The sequence below is a fragment of the Chaetomium strumarium genome, assembly GCF_033439665.1.
Source record: "Chaetomium strumarium strain CBS 333.67 chromosome Unknown B0T15scaffold_3, whole genome shotgun sequence".
NCBI classification, from domain to species: domain Eukaryota; kingdom Fungi; phylum Ascomycota; class Sordariomycetes; order Sordariales; family Chaetomiaceae; genus Chaetomium; species Chaetomium strumarium.
In genome coordinates, this window is record NW_026944431.1 from 3,320,643 (window position 1) to 3,337,628 (window position 16,986).

Here is a 16,986-nt window from a genome sequence, read left to right on the forward strand (position 1 = left end):
CGCCGGATCAGCAACATAATCACGTTACACGGGAGACTCGATTCACAAACCATCAGGAAAGTCTTACGGCCAAGGATTGGCGAGAGACTTCTCGATCAACTCACCACTGGCGCGGGTGGATATAATTGTGGCCTGCTCGGTTGGAAAGCTGGAAGCTTGAGGCAGCATCCTCCGCCGTTTTCAACCCAGAGAACGCGTTCAGCGGTATCGAAGACATACGATGAAGGATGACTAGATATTGGGAACCACATTGACACATTCTGCCAGTCAATGTCCAAGATGCGGGCTCGACGCAATAGCCGCAGCCGTGGCGCTATGTGTAAGGATTCCTCAAGCCATCTTCTCCGCTTAATGTCGCTCTCCGATGTGGAGTGGCTCGAGAGGAACGAGGCAACCGCTGGTCGAAAGTGGCAATATCCGTATCAGATCTTTCTCAATTGCACACAAAGGTCCAAGATTGGAGGGAATCAAGATCACAACCACCACGGTGAAAATGCCAACTGTTATGCGTGAGCCGAGCTCTAACGTCTCAAAAGTTGATCCAGAATTCTCTTCTTCCTCATGTCCTGAGCGATGCCCAAGATCACAATGAAAAAAAGATGAGGTCGCGTCGCCTGGAGGCAGTGTAATACCAGGGACACAGTGGGAGTCAAGCATGTGCAAGCACAGAGGCAAGACTCCCGAGGGCCAAAAATAAGTATAATCACGATTCTACTCCGTAGAGCAGTTTCAGAGATTAAACTGAAAAGAACAGATACTACACTTGATCTAAGCCAAAAGGCAAAGAGAGCTAAGGAAAAAAAGAAGAAAAGGTTCAAAATGGTGGGAGGGGCAGTAGATATTTATAGGTACGGGAAGGTGGTTCGTGCACGCCTGCAATTCGCAGGCGTGCACGAGCCATTTGGTGCCAGTCGAGAGCCGATTTGTTGTTTGACATGTGCCACTGCCGGATGCCAAACTGTTCTTGTTTTCCAAAGTTGCCGTGTACGGATGGATAGGTAGGTCCTAGTAGGTATTCTCATCTGAGCTGTCGCATTCAGCTACTTTCCGGAAGTCATAGTCCACCCCGGGACCACCTTCCAACTCTTCTGACAGAGGTGACATTAACTACAATCTTATGATTTGATGATTCTGATCTTTCCTCCCTATAGCGTGATCTTCTGCTACGCCGTCACTCATGTCTCATCGGTGTTCGAGAGTCAACTTGCTTTCAACATTGTTAAGGATATATAAGCGCTATAGATGCCATAACCGTATGCAATGAAATTAGCAGTGTGATCAGTCGCCATGAGGCGCGGCCTTCAAGTTACCCTACTTCAAGTTATCATAAGTTCATGATACAGCTCTTCAAAGCGAAGGGACCAAGAAGGGCTGGTTTTATTTACTGTGGTAGATCAAGTTTTCAACTTCCATACTACCCCCGCCTCCCTCTATGATCTCTCTAGGCTCGCAGAGCCTCATCCCCTTTTAACACCTCAATGGGCCATCTGAGTGTACAATAGCACCGGTCGAGGGGCGCGGAATGGGAAATTGCGCATGGCAAGTGAAGAATTTGCTCCTATTCGGACTCGGAAAGGTGACACGACACGACGTGCACACTCTCCGGCCTTCTATTAGGATTAAATCTCTTCTCTGAGCAATTCTTCTCCTCCTTTCACTGGGCCCCCACCGTCCCCTGTATCCCCAGTATCCCCAGCATCCCCAGCAACAAGTCACGGCGGCTTCTGTGAGCAGCATGGGTCCTTTCCCAATCCCTTCGGCATCACGCGGCGTACGACAGCGAGCAGGCGCCTGTTGAGCCCGACTCGAATGCCTATGCCGCCAGTCTCGACGACTATCTTGTCTTGCCGCGCCCACCTTCTCTTCTAGCCCTCCTGCGTATACTGCGGACTTGTCTGGCCACAGCAACAGCAGCAGCGGGCACACGGCTGCCTACACTTCGGGCGCCGCTGAGTATGGAGGTCGTTTAACTGCTATCAGTCAGCCTCCGTTTTCCTTCTCTGGTCCGGGACACTACGGCCGGTCTATATCCCATGGAGCGTACATACCATCTCCGGCAGCAGGAGCGCCCATTCGCCCTCCATTTACACCAGCCGCAGTCCAGGGCACCGTTCGACCCGGATATAGAGCCGTAACTGGTGGTGGCCCTGGTCGTTATTACGCGCCATATCAAGCTACCGGTCCGACAGTCGGTGGAGTTCTGCCCTCGTTTTCCTCTGATGGCGCAGGTTACCCAATCTCTCACTTGGCTAGCTCCTCTGTTGCGATCGCTGCTCCTGAGGCACCCACTGCTCATCCCGCAAGCCCGTCACTCTCGTCAGACAGCATGGACATCTCTAACGAGACCCTGTCATCGGCCAGCGTGGACCTGTCCCGATCTCCGTCACCCTCACTCGATGTCCTGGGGGCACGTGGAACCGCAGAGATCAACGCCGGGAGCCAGACTCAGGGTTTGACCGACCAACCGGCCCCACGTCTTCCATCCGAGCACGCCGCGCCCGCGTATCATGCCGGACCGTGTGGAGCACCGACCACGGCCGAACAGGCCATCTGTTCCGGCCCGGCCACCGAACAAGTCATTTGTTCAGAATCAGGCCCAGAGTCGGTTTTAAACTCTGCCGCTTCTGCCCCGCCGGCTTTGAACTCTTCCTCCAACAACACCGACTCGGTCATCTCCACAAACATTACCGACTCAAATAATTTTTTTCCTTCACAAACAAAATCAAGACAGCACGAGATGCAGTCCATCGACATGAACCAGACATCTCGCAGCGGAACCCCAGAGCAAGCCGGCGCGCATACCCAGCCCGCGCAGTCCGCATCGGCCGCCAACCCAAGCGCGCCCATGGAGAACCTCGCCGTGTCCGACATGGCCACGACCGCCGCCGCCCCGCTCACCACCCTCCAGGTCAGCATGGGCGGCTTCACCCGCTCCATCCCGCTCACGACCCTCACTTTCCCCGACCACATCACCAACACCTTCACTTTGTGGTCCGGCAGCCATCCTGCCACCACCATCGACGCGGCCACCAATTCCTTCCGCGTCGATCTCAACCTCCTCGCCTCCGCGGCCGCCGCCCTCCCCGCCGAGGTGCTCACCGAGCACCTGGACGCGCTGGTGGCGCTTGTTGGCACCCTGCAGCAGAACAAGACCGACGGCCTGACCGTCGCCAACCTATGGCGGCTGGCCGGGATCGACAAGGACGCGCTCGGCCTGGCCCGGTCGTGCATCAACATGATGCAGACCTGGATGGGTGTCTTTGTCGGCCGCCTCAAGAAGCCGGGTACCTGGCTCGACGGTCCCGGCGGCATGGAAGAAGAAGATGGGGAGGTGGTGGTAGGAGACGAGGATTGGGAGAGGGCGCTGAATGCCTGCTTCGTCTTCGGCTGGGAAGGGTGCTGGCGGGCGATCGCGGCCCGCCTGGCCTACCTGTGCAGTGTGGAGAGGCGGGCCAGACGATGACGACGACGACGCTGGTCAAGTGGTCCGGCAAGAGGCTCGAGACGGAGGTGTGCGGCGCGGGGACGGCTGGTGAGTTAACTGATTCTTGATTCCTCATGCTGGTCTTGGGTACTTGTACCATTCTGGCAGTAGAGAAGGTTGATAGATGATTTGATTGACTGACTGACTGTTTTTCAACACACAGAGGCCATCCTCGCGACCTGCAACCGCGTGCTCGAGCACTTCTTCGAGGGCGCCGACTCGGCCCTCCGCAAGTGGACGGCCCGCCTGGCAGCGCACCCATGTACCAACATGGTGTGCAACACACACCGGTTGGGGGCGCTCAACGGCTTCCTGGTCGCGTGCGGCCTGGCTCCGCGGCGCCAGGTGACGAAGGCGCTGGCCGAGATGATCTTGGCGCTCGAGCTGATGGCCGCCGACAACCACGAGGCGGTTGCCAAAGTCGTCGCTGTTGACGAGAGGTTGGCCTAGGCGGCCGACCTCCGCAACACGTACGGCGGGTGGTGCGCGTTCTGCTGCGAACCCACCGATACCAGCATGCTGTTCCCGTTGGAAGACTTGCTCTGCGACCTGACCTGGGAGTTGCAGGCCCAGCTGGTCGAGTACACTGTCTATCCGCGGGAGTAGACGGCTCCGGCTTTCGGCTGGGGTCGCTTTCCCGTCGGACCAGTGTACTCGAAACCACTGGGCCTTGCTAGAGGGGGATAATAGGGGAAGGCACGGGTAGGGTATAGCCAGATAGTGGGATGAGACATAATGGGAAAATATCTGGCGTGACGAATAAGCCTTCGGGTTCTTTTTTTTGGTCATTTTCTGCTTCTAAGACGTATCGTGATCCCATCAAAATTGCCGCTGGACATTCGCGCCGTGACTTGAGTCTTGCTATCCCTCCGTCATTCTCTGCGACTCGGCTCCATCAAACACATGCACCGAGCATCCATCCCATAGCAAGGATTCTCCTCCTCATAACATCAAGTCAACAAACAGAGAGAAAGAAAGTCTTCCATCCAAACAATCATTTACTCCTCTTAACAACTTGAAGCCACCACCGCCCCTTACCCCGTAACCCCCTTTCAAGCACCATAAACAGCCTTCACAATCTCCTCAGCCACCTTCTTCGAGCTAGCCGGGTTCTGGCCCGTAATCAACTTCCCATCAACCACCACCTTCTCCCCCCACTTCTCACCAGCCTTCTCATACTTCCCGCCCTTCCCCACAGCCTCCACGAGCTTATCCTCCAACGAAAACGGAACCACCTTCTCCAGCCCAACCTCCTTCTCCTCCTCATTCGAAAACCCCGTAACCTTCTTCCCCCTCAGGAACCCCTTCACCCCGACCAGCGCGGCAGGGCCGTGGCAGACCGCCGCCACCACCTTGCCCTTCTGGGCAAACTCCTGCACCAGCGCGTGCGAGGTCGGGTCCGAGGCCAGGTCGAACATGGGGCCGTGGCCGCCCGGGAAGAACACGGCGGCGAACTCGTCCGCGCGGCCGAGGAAGGACTCTAGTGGGGTGGTGGTTTCCCATAGCGATTTGTGCTCGGCCAGGAAGGCCTGCGACGTCGTGTCGTTGGCCGACGCTTCCACGCTGGAGGGGTCCAGCGGTGCGGGCCCGCCGGCCGGGGAGGCGAGCGTGATGTGGAAGCCTTGCTGGGTGAGCACTGCGTGTGGGTGGGCGAGCTCGGGCTGTTCATTGGGGCGGTGTGTGTTAGTTTCTTAGGGGGAAGAAAAGGGTGGTTTGGGAAGGGGAGAAGGGAGGCGGGGCGAGGTTTAGATAGATAGGACTTGCCAGATACCAGCCCGTCGGCTTGCCCGTGTCGCCCAGCTTGCCGTGGGAGGTGAGGACGACGAGGATCTTGGGAGAGTCCGACATTTTGGCGGAGTGTTGGGATGGGATATTTCTGAGGAGTAATAAGAGTGTTTGTATGTGTATGTATGTGCGCTTGAAGGCTTGCTTGATTGCTAAGTGATTCTTGTCAAGTTGTCGAAGATCTTGGTGGGCTGTCTTCGGACGAACACCATCTCAAAACCGGATTCTCCTTAGCCCTTTTATATCTCTCTCCCCCGAGTCCCCTGCACGTCAACCGGCCCCGCCGATTACGAGAACGGTCTACTGGATGATGCTGGCATCTGCAACCGAAGGGACTTTTGCCGCGGACCGAATCAACCTTTCTCCCCTCATCTCTCTCTCTCGTTCACCGCAGTAGCCCGTGTCCAGCACCACCGAAGATGAAACCCGCACCGAGGCAGCCTGCCCTCTCGGTTCGGCTTGCACCCTCACAGGATGGTCGCCTCTGCCTCAGTTGTGTCCAATGTCGTGTTTGTGTTCGAACTTGAAGCTGTCCGAGTCTGCGTGACGTCATGTGCGGGACCGGGAGGGTTGTTGGGTCGATCGCCCATAACTCAAGTTGAAGTTAGAACGGATCTGGGACTTCCAACAAAAGATTGGACAAGCCCGGTCCGGCAGTCCCTTGTGAAGTGTGAGAAGATGACCGAGTCGGTGAACAAGCCAATCTGGGCCTTTGATCGGAAGCCGTTCCGAACCAACAAGCCTTTCGGCGCCGAATGATCGGAGCGGGCCGGCGGGATAACCAGGCCGCACAGCATTGCGGCCTCATCTCATGACTCCCTACACCGAAATTCAAGTTAGCCAGCTGACCTGACTCCCAACCAGTTAATTTTATGTGTGGAAGGTGAGAGGGAGAGAGGGCGCGACGAGGTGTGTGCCACCGACTTCCTCACACGCACGCACGCACGTGGGTACCGTACGTAGAACCAACCAACGAAACCGGATGACGAGCCGACGCCTTTAAAATGAGCTGTACTCCCTCCAGACGTGTTCTGTAAGAGGGCCGCGTAAGATGAAAGGAGCGCTGGCTGACCTGTGTTCGAGGTTATCGTGTGTCCTGGCTCCATGGATGGCGGTGACTCCTAATAACCGACGGTTACAGCCTCGGTCGGCCTCTGCTCACCGACAAAACAAACCCCATGACTTGCCGTTTCGTTCAATGTGCAACGGGCAGCAGATACCTAGTTAATAAAACCTGGGTGTCAACGAGGCGAAAAGGACAGCGCAATAGCTGACCTAGTGGTGTTGCACGCAATATATTGGAAATGAGCAGTGTCATCCCCAGCCTCACGACCACATCACCTGTCGAAGTGGCCGGACTCAATCAGGCTGACAATGCATCACCGCAGTGGTGGCACGAAAGCCACGAACGACGTCCAACCGGAACCCAGTGGCCGCTCAGAGGAGCATCGGCAGCCTGACCGCCGGAGTGCAGTCACCGTTTCATCGGCTTTGAAGCGGACACGAAAGCTGGTGACACTTTCTCGCTCCGCGCTCCTCTCTCACAGATGAGGAGAAGGGATGCTCACCTGAAACATGGAAGGAATGATGGCGTAGTGAGAAGCGGTGTCCGTTCCGTCTCTTCTCATCTATGCCTCAAGTGGGCGCGTTGATCCATTCCTACCGACTTGAGGCCGCCCAGTCAAACATCCATTCGCCATGTCGAGGTCGTCGGGAAGAAGGATCGTCTCACCCCGGTGATGCGAGGTTGTGCGTGGCTGTACAGACGAATGCTTTCTACTTCTATTCCACACGAACCGACTATGGATGTACAAGCACTCTAGCATATTACGTGCTGTCCAAAGCATCATGTGATGGTCGACCAGCCAAACAAAAAGCCAGACCGGATGCTCCGTGTCCCAGAAAAATGCAGTGCCCAACGCCGCTGGCTCTCGATCAATAACCCGGGAGAACCGCTCCACAAACGCCACAGAGCAGCAAAGAAGGGGGGCATGACATCGTATACTCACGGCTAGACCCCCGCTTCCCTCCTCATCCAGTAAGGTAAACTTGCCTCACATCCACATTAGATTCCGACTCTGCCGCCGGTTCTGTTGCCAAAGCGGCTTGGACAGCGCCGACGTCGCCGAGCCGGAACTGTCATGCGTCCCACCCCCGTGGTCTCCTCCTCCTTGCCCACCAACCGCGCCCTCCTGCTGCTGCTGACCCTGTCCTGCCCCGGAGGAAGCGACATGGTCCTTATACGGCGTCTCCTGCCCCTCCTCCTCGTCCTCCTCCCCTATCCTCCCCAGCGCGGCATGGAACCCCTGCGAGAAGTCATCAATCTCCCTCGTGAGCGGCACCTGGTCGCTCTCCAGCTGCCTCTGGCCATTAGCCGGGACCAGCAGCGGGTTCATGCCCATCATCAGCCCGGACCCGCCCGCGTACGCGGCCGGGTAGGCCGGGTACTGGCCCGGGTAGTAGAGCCCGCCAGCGGGGGCATCGCTGACCGCGTTGCTGGCCGTCGTGATCCCGCCGCTGGAGGAGGGCGGGTAGGACGAGATCGAGGCGGCGCCCGCCGAGACCGCGCCGGCGTAGGCGAACGGAGAGCGGTCGTTGTCCGGGTCGAGGGGGTCGTCGTTGACGGGTGAGACTTCCATCTGGGTGGCAATGGGCGGGCCGGTGGTGATGGGCGGGAGCATGCTGCGGTGTGCGAGAGCGGCTGGCGGGGGTGAGGCCGGGCCTGCTCCTGCGTATGCGGTGGTGGTGGTGGTCATCTCAGGCGGGTGGTTGTACGCGCCGGCGGCGGCGGGTCCCGGTCCGGTCTCGAAGGCGTCGTGGTCCTGCGCGAGAGCTGAGAAGCCTGTGCCGCCGATTCCCATGGGTGAGCTGATGTGTTTGCCGCGGACGCCTCCTGGTCCGGGCCCTTGGCGCACGTTGGCATTGCGCCGTCGGAGGAAGAAGAAGGCGAGCGCGACGAGGGCGATCAGAACGGCTAGGCCGCCGATCGTGCCGCCGACTATCGCGCCCGTGCGAGGGCCGGAGTCGGTTGACGCAGCGGCCGCTGAGGAAGACGTGGCCGCTGAGTTGGCAACGACGGTTGATGTCGATAGGGATGAAGAGGTAGCTGATGACGATGATGACGTTGATGATTCGCTGGAGATAGACTTGCTAGTGATAGTGCCCAGTGTTGTGGGCTCGCTGAGGGTGCTGATACTCTGTGTGTACGAGACGCTGACGGTGGGACGAGTGAGGGCGGTAGTGATCCCACTCGCGCTGTTCATCACCGTGGCGGCCAGATCGCTCGCCGTCCCGCAACCAAACTGGGAGAAGCCGCCCTCGAAGACGTTCTTATAGCAGACATTGCCACCCGTGCAACTGTAAACGTACGGATTCACCTCGGTCTGAGGGCCGCTGTTTCCATCCACGCACCCCGTGAAGACACCGGCCGTGCACGAGGGCGCGCCGTCAGGGCAGCAGCCTACCACGTTATGCTCTGTGTCTAACACGCAATGGGACCCAGCGCCACATGTTGCGGGAAGAGCAGAATCACCTCCGATGTATCCGCACACCGTGTTCCCCTGCCGACGATGCAGAGCAAATCGATTCCCAGGTGGCGGGGTAGGCTGGATTGGCCATGAGACGACGTTGAGGGGTCGATACGGTATGGTTATTGTTGGTGCTGGCGTCTGCCTGGGCACCTTGAATAATGCATAGGCGCTCGTCAGCTCGAGTAAGCTGGACAAGAGGAGAAGCGCCGTCGGCCGAGGAAGGCACTCGAAGAAGTCAGTCCTCATTGTCGCGGTTGGGAGTGCCGTTCCGGCCGCTCAGACTTCCAGAATGCGCCGGAGCGACATGAAACCTGTACGCCCACGGTACCCGAACTCCTGCCGCTCGATGCCAGACGGGAATCACTTTAGGGGAATATCCAGGACCGTGACGTGTCGTCGATGGCAGTAGTCCTAAGCTCAGACGAGCACTTCAATGCAAAAAATGAGCGCGAGGCACAGTGTCGCGGAGCCACATGGGAATACGGAGGTAAAAGAGGCCGGATCCATAGCAGGCTTCTGCAACCGCGAACAGGGGTTCATCGGATCTGGTGGGGTCTGGTGTTAGCCGAGTGGAGACTTCCCGAGGCCAAGCCTTCCTTACGAGCAGGGGTGGGCTCTCTGATGCGCTCTTCCTCTGCGAGGTAGCAAAATCCATCCGGTCCAACACGAGGTGGTTGCGATCGTTGAACAAGTGACATGCACCGGATGGTGTAAATCAAATCGCTTGGAAGTTGACGCTACGGAGACTCAGAATTGGTCTTTCACCCTCGGGCTGCCGGCTGCTCTGGCACATGTGTGTACAGTACACTGCCACATCTGCAATATGGAACTGCTGCTGGTCGCTGTAATCGGGCCCAGCCGCACCTGACGCACCCGTCTATGCATTGCAGAATCGGTAAGTTACCAACTTCTGCCGCCGATATTCCGATGCGAGGTTCTTCAGCAGTTGTGGTCTAGGACGTCACTTATACCTAATCACATCCAGTTTGGGATTCGAAACCGGCAGCCCGATTCATGACTCGCATTGAGACGTCGAGCGCAGAGTCGGAACGCCGCCTACCTATCCGTAAGGTAGTTAGTTTGTATGTACGGAATACTCCGTACATGTCGTCTTGGACTCTTTGCCGCGCGGCCGCACACGAGAAGTCAGATAAGACGGTCATCAGACGCGCCAACAACCGTTGAGAAGCGCGAAGCGTTGTGGGGCCGGGACGGACGCAATTTCCGTTTGTCCAACCCCCGTCTCTGATTGGCCTGACCACCAGAGCATTCGCAATCCTTCTCAGAGCGCTCCTCAGTACGCAGGACGGTGGACAGTGTAGGTTCTTGAGGAATCTGTACAATGTTGTCAGGTAGTTCTGGAATTGGGAACACTTTGAAAGAAGCCTGTTTGGCGTTGATCAAGGCCCGTCTCCAGGCTGTGTCGTTCAGTGTGGAAGTGTTGTCTTTTTTTAGACGTGGAAAGAGAAAACGGTTCTCTTGGCCAGTGGCAGTGCCCCGCCGTAAATACCAGGTAACCACACGCTGCCCCAAGACGAGGACTCCAAACTTATTCTCACGTTGTACCGGGACGCCACAACTCTCAACAAAGCCTTAAGACTCGTGCTCTGTTAGATGCTTGCTGTGCTATCACAACTGCGTTTGTTTGCAAATCATCCCAGGGGTCTCCTGGTCGGGTGCTCATCAAACAACGTCATGGGCACCGAAGCTGTGCCGCAAATGTGGCTCACGTCGCTCCTCGTTTGTACTTTGTAGTTACTGTGTAAAGCGGTGTAAAGTACTGCGCGGGCAATCAGCACCTTTACATCCGCTGAAGATGTATGAACACGAGCGCAGTACAGTGTCTTGATTGCCATTGATGCACTGCGATCCGATAATCTCAAAGACCCAGGACTATACGGTACAGCAGGCGATGGTCACCGATCTTGGCGAGATTAAGCGTATTAAGCGCCGGGGCCGGCAAGCAAGCCAACCATATCACATCACATCAGCCACCACCAGAACCGCCGGCATGAACCACTTGGCAAACCGATTCCTCGGATCCGGTCACATCCGGGAGGCCGGGCCACACGTCTCATAGTATCCTCCATATTCTTGTTCTCAACAAGGGCAAAGAGCAAGCAAAGGGGGTGAACTGAAATCTGGATAGATTCCTACCTCATCGATAGCCAATTAACTACACCGTCCTGTAGGCTAGTCACTTGTAAGTTTGTGCGATGCTGATCCACCAACCCGGCACGGCTGTGCCCGGCTCAGATTCAACTCAAGCTGTCCAGCATGGCGCGTCAACTGATTGCCGTCGGGTACGCTACCTGAAGGGAATCGGCTTGCCGTCATAGAGCGCCTGACCGGCTTTTCACTATACGCTCGCTACCGTACCCAACTATGAAGCAGCATTGATAGCCGTGACATGATCGGTCACCAGGCACGTCGCAAGGGCGGATCCATAGTAGACTGTGTTCCCGTCATTGTGCGTCTGGCCCGTGCTCAGCTGGTCACCCCATTGCCAGAACATATCGGCTGCCATCCCCTGAGTGGCGAGTGAGAGTGAACTCTGCTGCCAGGGCTTCTGGATGTCACAGCGTGCGTAGGCGCCGTCTGAGCTGTTGTAAGTGATCATGTACAATACCTAGTCAAGCTGTCAGGTGATGAATGAGTGTAACACTTACACTCCTCGAGGACACAAGGCTTGCCGGCCGCCTTGCAAGCCGCCGCGTGGTTCTTGATCCAGCCGTCACCAAAGCTGTACGGGACTCCCCCTATGAGTGATACGCGAGTTAGGAAATCAGCACTCTGGGTAGAGGTACACGACTGGCAAACGCACAGCTGTCGGGATACATATGGAACGTTCCAAAGTCCAGGTTCTTGATGCCCAGGTTCTTGACAAAGTCGACGCCCTCGCTGTACCCGTACGGGTACGTCGTGTCGCCGGGCAGGCCGAAGCCCTCATCACCCAGCGTGATCATGTGGCTCGGATCCAGGCTGCGGATGTACGCCGAGACGTCGGTCGCCCACTTGTAGACGACGTCCGTACTGCAGCCCTTGCAGCGGGGTTCATTGGCCAGCTCCCAGGCGAACACGGCGGGCGAGTTGGCGTAGCGGCTGACGACGGCCCTGATGTACTTCTTGTACTGGTCTTGGGCCTTGGCATTGGTGTACCAGCCCTCCTTGGTGCCGCCAAAGGCCTTGACGTAGGCGTTCATGCCGCCGTAGTCGTCCCAGTTGTTGACGAAGTTGATGATCAGCTTGACGCCGCGCTTCTCGGCGGACTGGACCACGTAGTCGAGCCGCTGCAGGCCGTCCGCGCCGGTGTTGATCTGTGAGCCCGACGACGAGAGCAGCTGGTACCACACCATGCCGGAGCCAGGCCGGGCGTTCACATCATTGAAACCCCAGACGCGCAGGATCTTGAGCCCGGAGGACGAGATGTGGCTCATAACGGTGTCGACATCCCTGTTGTTGGCCAGGAAGCCGATCCAGTAGGAGTTGGTGCCCGCGAAGTAGCCGGTCTTGCCGTCGATGGAGAAGCGGGTCCCGTTGACGGTGGCCGACCCTGGTGCTCTTGCTGAAGGGAGAGCCTGTGCTGCGGAAAGCAGACCCAGACCGATCGTGAAAACTGCCTTCATCATGCGGTCGTGCTATCCAAGTATCCCGACTGCGGCTGGTTTCTGAAATGGCTCACGAGGCGGGCAAGCCAGTACTTGGGAAGCTCGTTCAGAGCGTGCCCCTAAGTATCCGACGGAGCATCCCATCATATATCACGTTTCCTTAGCATCGAACATGCCACTATGACAGCCTCGGTGTCGATTTATCTCACGGAAAATCCGCCTATCAGTTATTACCCCGAGCTTGACCTCGGAAGCGGGGCGACCGACTTCCCGGTACGGAAAATTGTCAACATTGTTCCTGGATAGGTCCCCGGCAAAGAGCAAGGAGGGAAAGGAGACAGATCAGAGGCAAGCGCTGTAGGTATTGTATACCCCGATTGTGGGACCTGTCCCGGGAGTAGCAAGATGTTGCGATGGCTTCACCTGCCCATGTGCGGCACAAGTGTTCGTTTCTAACAAAGGAATACCTGAGGAAGCCGGCTGTTTCGGTCTCGTGTAAGTTCTGACAGGCGGGACCTTGGTTTCTTCGTCAGCCCTCACTGCTCAGGTGATCAATTACACTTGTAGGTGGCAAGATTGGAATGCATGTCGACCTTGAAGGCGGCGTGCTAATTGCTCAAGACGATGGTGGATTGGATGAAGCTGAAACGGCAGCCAACAGTGAGACGTGAGAGGGCATTTTTAGCGTTCTGGGCCCCCGGGACCCCCACTCGAGTAGAGCCCCCCGCCCCCCGCCAACCAACCGCTACCGGGATTCTCCAATGGGTTAAGTTACAGCCGGCTCCAACATTGTCAATCCCAGGGAGATCTTCCCCTCTTCCTAGATTCGGGCGGAGGCAGCCTTCTCCTTCACTTTTCCCCGTTCTCGACGGCGAAGAGGCAGCTCAGGAGCGGCGGGAGCACTGTCGTAAACTACTCCTTTGCAATTGGCGAATATCGCTCGGAAACCGGGTGCTGCAGGACTCCGAGATGCCGATCCGCGTTAAGTCACGTCCACAACAGGGCGAAGCGGCATTGCCCCCGTCACCGATAACTCGCCAAGCCCGGATGTTCGGTTCGGGTGCGGAGCTTCCGGACATCAGGCTGGATGATTGTTTCCGGGTGTTGGTCAAGAAGCTCTCAATTTACATTGCTGACACTGTTGTGTTACCTTCGACCTTTGAGCAGCTTAGGACCACGGGCGCCGGGGAAGGACTGCGCACGCTGGTCGACCATCTAGCTCTCACCTGCACTCATCCGGCCATTGTGAATGCGTTGCTGTATGTATCCTGCCATTATCTGTCTCCCCTCTCCCGAGGTACTTGTACAAGTACACTGATACGCCGTGTAGAGCGCTCAAATGGCACTATGGCTCCATCCTGGAAGACAAGGGGTTGAACGAGGCCCGCGCCAACGCCTGCGAGATCGTGGCCTGGCGTTTCTTGACCCACCTCTCTGAGCGGGAGGCTGTCGATTACTGTCTCTACGAGATCCCGGATCCGAAGGACTCGGATGACCGGAGCAACAGCGACGAGGAAGAGGCCGTGGCCGATGAGCACAGCGCCCTTCTGGGGCAGGCCCTGCGTGGCACGGCCAGTTCGGCCCGGGAGGTCCTTAGGCAGTCCGGAAGCAGCAAGCGCAATCTGCTGATGCACTCCATCTCCCGGCTCACCATGAGCATGACGGCCGACATGGATGACGATGAAGAGGACGATGACCCCACGGCGCACTTTGCGAACCTCAATGCCCTCGAGATCGCCGCCATCGCCGATGCCAAGCGCTTCCTCAGCCAGGCCGTTGTCCAGAAGATCATCACGGGGATATGGAATGGCGACATCATCTTCTGGGACAGCCTGTCGGTCCACTCGGAGAAGAAACCGCGCTTCTACAAGCCCGCCACGGCCGACCCCTTTTCACGCCTCCGCGTCCCCAAGTACCTCAAGTCGTTTGAGATCTTGTTCTTTGCCAGCTTTCTCGGCCTGTACTACGCTGTGTTGGTAATGGAGCGCGACCCGACCCGCCTCACGACCCTGGAGGTCTTCTTGTGTCTCTGGTTCGCTGCATTCGCCTACGACGAGCTGAGCGAGTGGATAGATGCCGGCTCCATCTTCTACGCAGCTGATGTCTGGGTATGTGCGGCCTCTCTCCAATGCTTTCATGCTTTCAGAATAGCGTCTAATAGCCAACCCCGCCCCACAGAACCTGTTTGACATGGCCATGATCGGAATTGGCGTTGGTTACTTTGTCTTGAGTACGGCTACCCCCCTTTTCCTTTCGATTGGTTCTGTACTGACGCTTCCCAGGGGTCATCGGATTACAGACACACAATGCCGGTCTTGTTGAGTTGTCTTTTGACATCTTGGCTCTTGAGGCCCTTTTCATGGTTCCGCGTGTCTTTTCCATCCTCAGCTTGAGCCCTTACTGGGGTGTAAGTCGCTGCTCGTCTGAAATTCGATACCGTGAGACTAACTCGGTCCAGACTCTCATTCCTTGCCTGAAAGAGATGGGAAAGGATTTCCTCAAGTTCATGGTCCTCGTCGTTGTCATCTATCTAGGATTCCTGACGACGTTCACGCTCGTCGGCCGCGAGTCCTACTCGCTCGGATCCATGACAATGTACCTGACCAAGATCTTCTTTGGTTCCAGTTATGTTGGCTTCGACATCATGAAGGAGATTGACCCGATCTTCGGACCTCCTCTCATGATCCTCTTCATAATGCTCAGCTCCATCCTCCTCACGGGCTCCCTCACAGGTATGCTGTCCAACAGCTTCTCGCGCGTCATCACCCACGCCCGCGAGGAGTACCTCTACGTCTACAGCGTCTACGTGCTCGAGGCGTCCACCAGCAACCGCCTCACCCACTTCTACCCGCCCTTCAACCTACTCGCCCTCGTCATCTTCCGCCCGCTACGCCTGTTCCTCCCCTCAGACGCTAAGTTCCGCCAGGCCCGCATCCTGCTCCTGAAGGCAACCCACCTCCCCATCGTCGCCGCCATCGAGTTCTACGAGTGGCTCCGCGGTGCCTCGGCCAGGGGTACGCCGTACAACGGCTTCCGCGGCCCGCGCCACGCCACCATCGGCAGCCCCAACCCGGCCAAGCGTTTTGCGCAGCAGCAGCAGCGCCGCCAGCCGTCGTCGTCGTCCCTGCGCGCTGACTCGGCCGCCGCCGCCGCCCGGGACTTTGCCCTCCGTGCGCCCCCGATTGGGCCGGGCGACTCGGTTGTCCTCACGCCGCAGCAGCGGCGCGCCGCCACCGAGGCGGCCGAGGATGAGGCGTTTGGCGAGCCGTCGACCGATGTCGAGGTGCGCATTGCCGATCTGGCGACCAAGATTGATCGGCTGACGGAGCTGGTGGTCGCGCTGCAGGCGCAGCAGACTCGGGGGCTGACGGATGTTTCTGTTGTGTAGGGCCTGGAGGAGGGGGGGAATGAAGAGCGGCGTGAGGCGTGAAGGCGAGGCGGGAGTTTGTGGGCTTGTAAGGGACTATATCGTGGTTGGTTGGTTGGTGTGTACATTATGGTGCGATGTAGGTTTTCCCCGTTCTATCCCTCCTTCTTCTTCTTGTTCTTGGGAGTTCCCGGTGCTTCAGAAGGTCTCTCTTTATATCTTGGTTGCATCTGGCTTCGAGCAGCGTGGCGTCTTCGTGAGTGCTATCATATTCCTGGTGTCGGAGAGCATCGTCGTGTATTTGTTCATGCGTGGTGTGGTTAGTGTTAGTTATAACAGTGTTATGCATGATGAAGAATAATACCTAGATTTACGCTACTGGCACCAAAAAAGCACAACAAAGCGCCAAGCGGGCAGATGGCCGCTTGAGGGCTCTAAGAATGTATGGTTTGCTGTTTCACGCGCGACGGTGCCAACGAGCTGGACATTGTGGCCGCAGAGGGACAGAACAACAACGCGGACAAGAGGAATAAGTTTGGAGGCGGCAACAGACGCTACTGGGCGGAAGCGAAGGGCCCCGAAGAACAAGCAGGAGCACGATCGCCACCCCACTGGCAACGACGAGCACTCGTCAGCGTGCAACCCATCCCTTGAGCGACTCGCTCAGTTCTCCAAGTTAGAGGCAGACTTGAGAAAGACGATCGAACAGCAGTTCCGACATAGTCTCTAGCACGGAGATCTCTTCCCTCATACAAAAAGGAAAGCTCGGTCTTGCAGGTTGATGCCTTGGGCTTATATGGGTCGAGTAGATCAACTTTCGGAGCAATTGGCTCAGAGGATACAACATAGCACTAGCCTCCGCAACGGTCTGCACACAATATTGTGCGCAGCAAGTGGAGGACCAAGCTCAACTTGCCGGAGTGGTTGTTTAGTACACCGGCCGTGCTGGGAAACTACCTACTTCGTATGGGGTGGTCAATCGCGTGAGATGGATGTCAACACTGGGCCTCCAAGGCTCAAACTGTGGGAACATGTCCTCTGTCAACTTCCAAGCGCATGTTCGTGGTGCAGTCTTTACAGACAGCCAAAGAGGATAGTTCCGTGACCTTATGATGGAGATAATAAGCATATCAATGAGCAAACCCTAGAGAACCTCTATCGGCTGCCTGGTGAGCGTTGGCAGAGAAATAAGTAGGACAGCAGCCAATGCCC

The 16,986-nt window shown here is 57.2% G+C and overlaps 5 protein-coding genes across 5 annotated transcripts; 2 read left to right on the plus strand and 3 right to left on the minus strand.

Annotated features, from left to right (window-relative positions):
- Positions 1 to 2,737: 2,737 nt before the first annotated feature.
- Positions 2,738 to 4,237, plus strand: B0T15DRAFT_501856 (uncharacterized protein; the record flags this gene model as incomplete). Its single annotated transcript, XM_062867405.1, has 4 exons — positions 2,738 to 3,439; positions 3,484 to 3,532; positions 3,648 to 3,895; positions 3,935 to 4,237. The coding sequence occupies 4 exons, from the start codon at positions 2,738 to 2,740 to the stop codon at positions 4,088 to 4,090; spliced, it is 1,155 nt and encodes a 384-aa protein (XP_062723115.1). The 3' UTR covers positions 4,091 to 4,237.
- Positions 4,238 to 4,404: 167 nt separating this feature from the next.
- Positions 4,405 to 5,537, minus strand: B0T15DRAFT_174213 (class I glutamine amidotransferase-like protein). The gene is made up of 2 exons (XM_062862229.1): positions 5,249 to 5,537; positions 4,405 to 5,145 (listed from the first exon to the last, which is right to left on the minus strand). Exons 1-2 carry the CDS (start codon positions 5,330 to 5,332, stop codon positions 4,537 to 4,539), a joined length of 693 nt encoding a protein of 230 aa, XP_062723116.1. The 5' UTR covers positions 5,333 to 5,537; the 3' UTR covers positions 4,405 to 4,536.
- A 1,436-nt stretch (positions 5,538 to 6,973) lies between these two features.
- Positions 6,974 to 9,432, minus strand: B0T15DRAFT_574142 (uncharacterized protein). Its single transcript, XM_062870946.1, has 2 exons — positions 9,401 to 9,432; positions 6,974 to 9,344 (listed from the first exon to the last, which is right to left on the minus strand). The coding sequence occupies exon 2, from the start codon at positions 9,043 to 9,045 to the stop codon at positions 7,324 to 7,326; it is 1,722 nt and encodes a 573-aa protein (XP_062723117.1). The 5' UTR covers positions 9,046 to 9,344; positions 9,401 to 9,432; the 3' UTR covers positions 6,974 to 7,323.
- A 1,625-nt stretch (positions 9,433 to 11,057) lies between these two features.
- Positions 11,058 to 12,695, minus strand: B0T15DRAFT_174253 (glycoside hydrolase superfamily). The gene is made up of 3 exons (XM_062862230.1): positions 11,624 to 12,695; positions 11,469 to 11,558; positions 11,058 to 11,397 (listed from the first exon to the last, which is right to left on the minus strand). Exons 1-3 carry the CDS (start codon positions 12,426 to 12,428, stop codon positions 11,183 to 11,185), a joined length of 1,110 nt encoding a protein of 369 aa, XP_062723118.1. The 5' UTR covers positions 12,429 to 12,695; the 3' UTR covers positions 11,058 to 11,182.
- Positions 12,696 to 13,215: 520 nt separating this feature from the next.
- On the plus strand, positions 13,216 to 16,217 carry B0T15DRAFT_414443 (uncharacterized protein). The gene is made up of 5 exons (XM_062865441.1): positions 13,216 to 13,666; positions 13,738 to 14,515; positions 14,586 to 14,637; positions 14,690 to 14,814; positions 14,866 to 16,217. Exons 1-5 carry the CDS (start codon positions 13,377 to 13,379, stop codon positions 15,793 to 15,795), a joined length of 2,175 nt encoding a protein of 724 aa, XP_062723119.1. The 5' UTR covers positions 13,216 to 13,376; the 3' UTR covers positions 15,796 to 16,217.
- The last annotated feature ends 769 nt before the right edge of the window (positions 16,218 to 16,986 follow it).

What these genes read in the sequence shown, in the direction of transcription:
- B0T15DRAFT_174213 (XM_062862229.1), bottom strand. Translation starts at nt 5,332, where the DNA reads ATGTCGGACTCTCCCAAGATCCTCGTCGTCCTCACCTCCCACGGCAAG. An exon ending in AGCCGACGGGCTGGTATCTG is followed by an intron (nt 5,146 to 5,248) that starts GCAAGTCCTATC and finishes CCCAATGAACAG; the next exon opens with CCCGAGCTCGCCCACCCACA.
- B0T15DRAFT_574142 (XM_062870946.1), bottom strand. Translation starts at nt 9,045, where the DNA reads ATGAGGACTGACTTCTTCGAGTGCCTTCCTCGGCCGACGGCGCTTCTC.
- B0T15DRAFT_174253 (XM_062862230.1), bottom strand. Translation starts at nt 12,428, where the DNA reads ATGATGAAGGCAGTTTTCACGATCGGTCTGGGTCTGCTTTCCGCAGCA. An exon ending in CCATATGTATCCCGACAGCT is followed by an intron (nt 11,559 to 11,623) that starts GTGCGTTTGCCA and finishes TATCACTCATAG; the next exon opens with GGGGAGTCCCGTACAGCTTT. An exon ending in GCCTTGTGTCCTCGAGGAGT is followed by an intron (nt 11,398 to 11,468) that starts GTAAGTGTTACA and finishes ACAACAGCTCAG; the next exon opens with ACGGCGCCTACGCACGCTGT.
- B0T15DRAFT_414443 (XM_062865441.1), top strand. Translation starts at nt 13,377, where the DNA reads ATGCCGATCCGCGTTAAGTCACGTCCACAACAGGGCGAAGCGGCATTG. An exon ending in GCCATTGTGAATGCGTTGCT is followed by an intron (nt 13,667 to 13,737) that starts GTATGTATCCTG and finishes TACGCCGTGTAG; the next exon opens with AGCGCTCAAATGGCACTATG. An exon ending in GCTTGAGCCCTTACTGGGGT is followed by an intron (nt 14,815 to 14,865) that starts GTAAGTCGCTGC and finishes AACTCGGTCCAG; the next exon opens with ACTCTCATTCCTTGCCTGAA.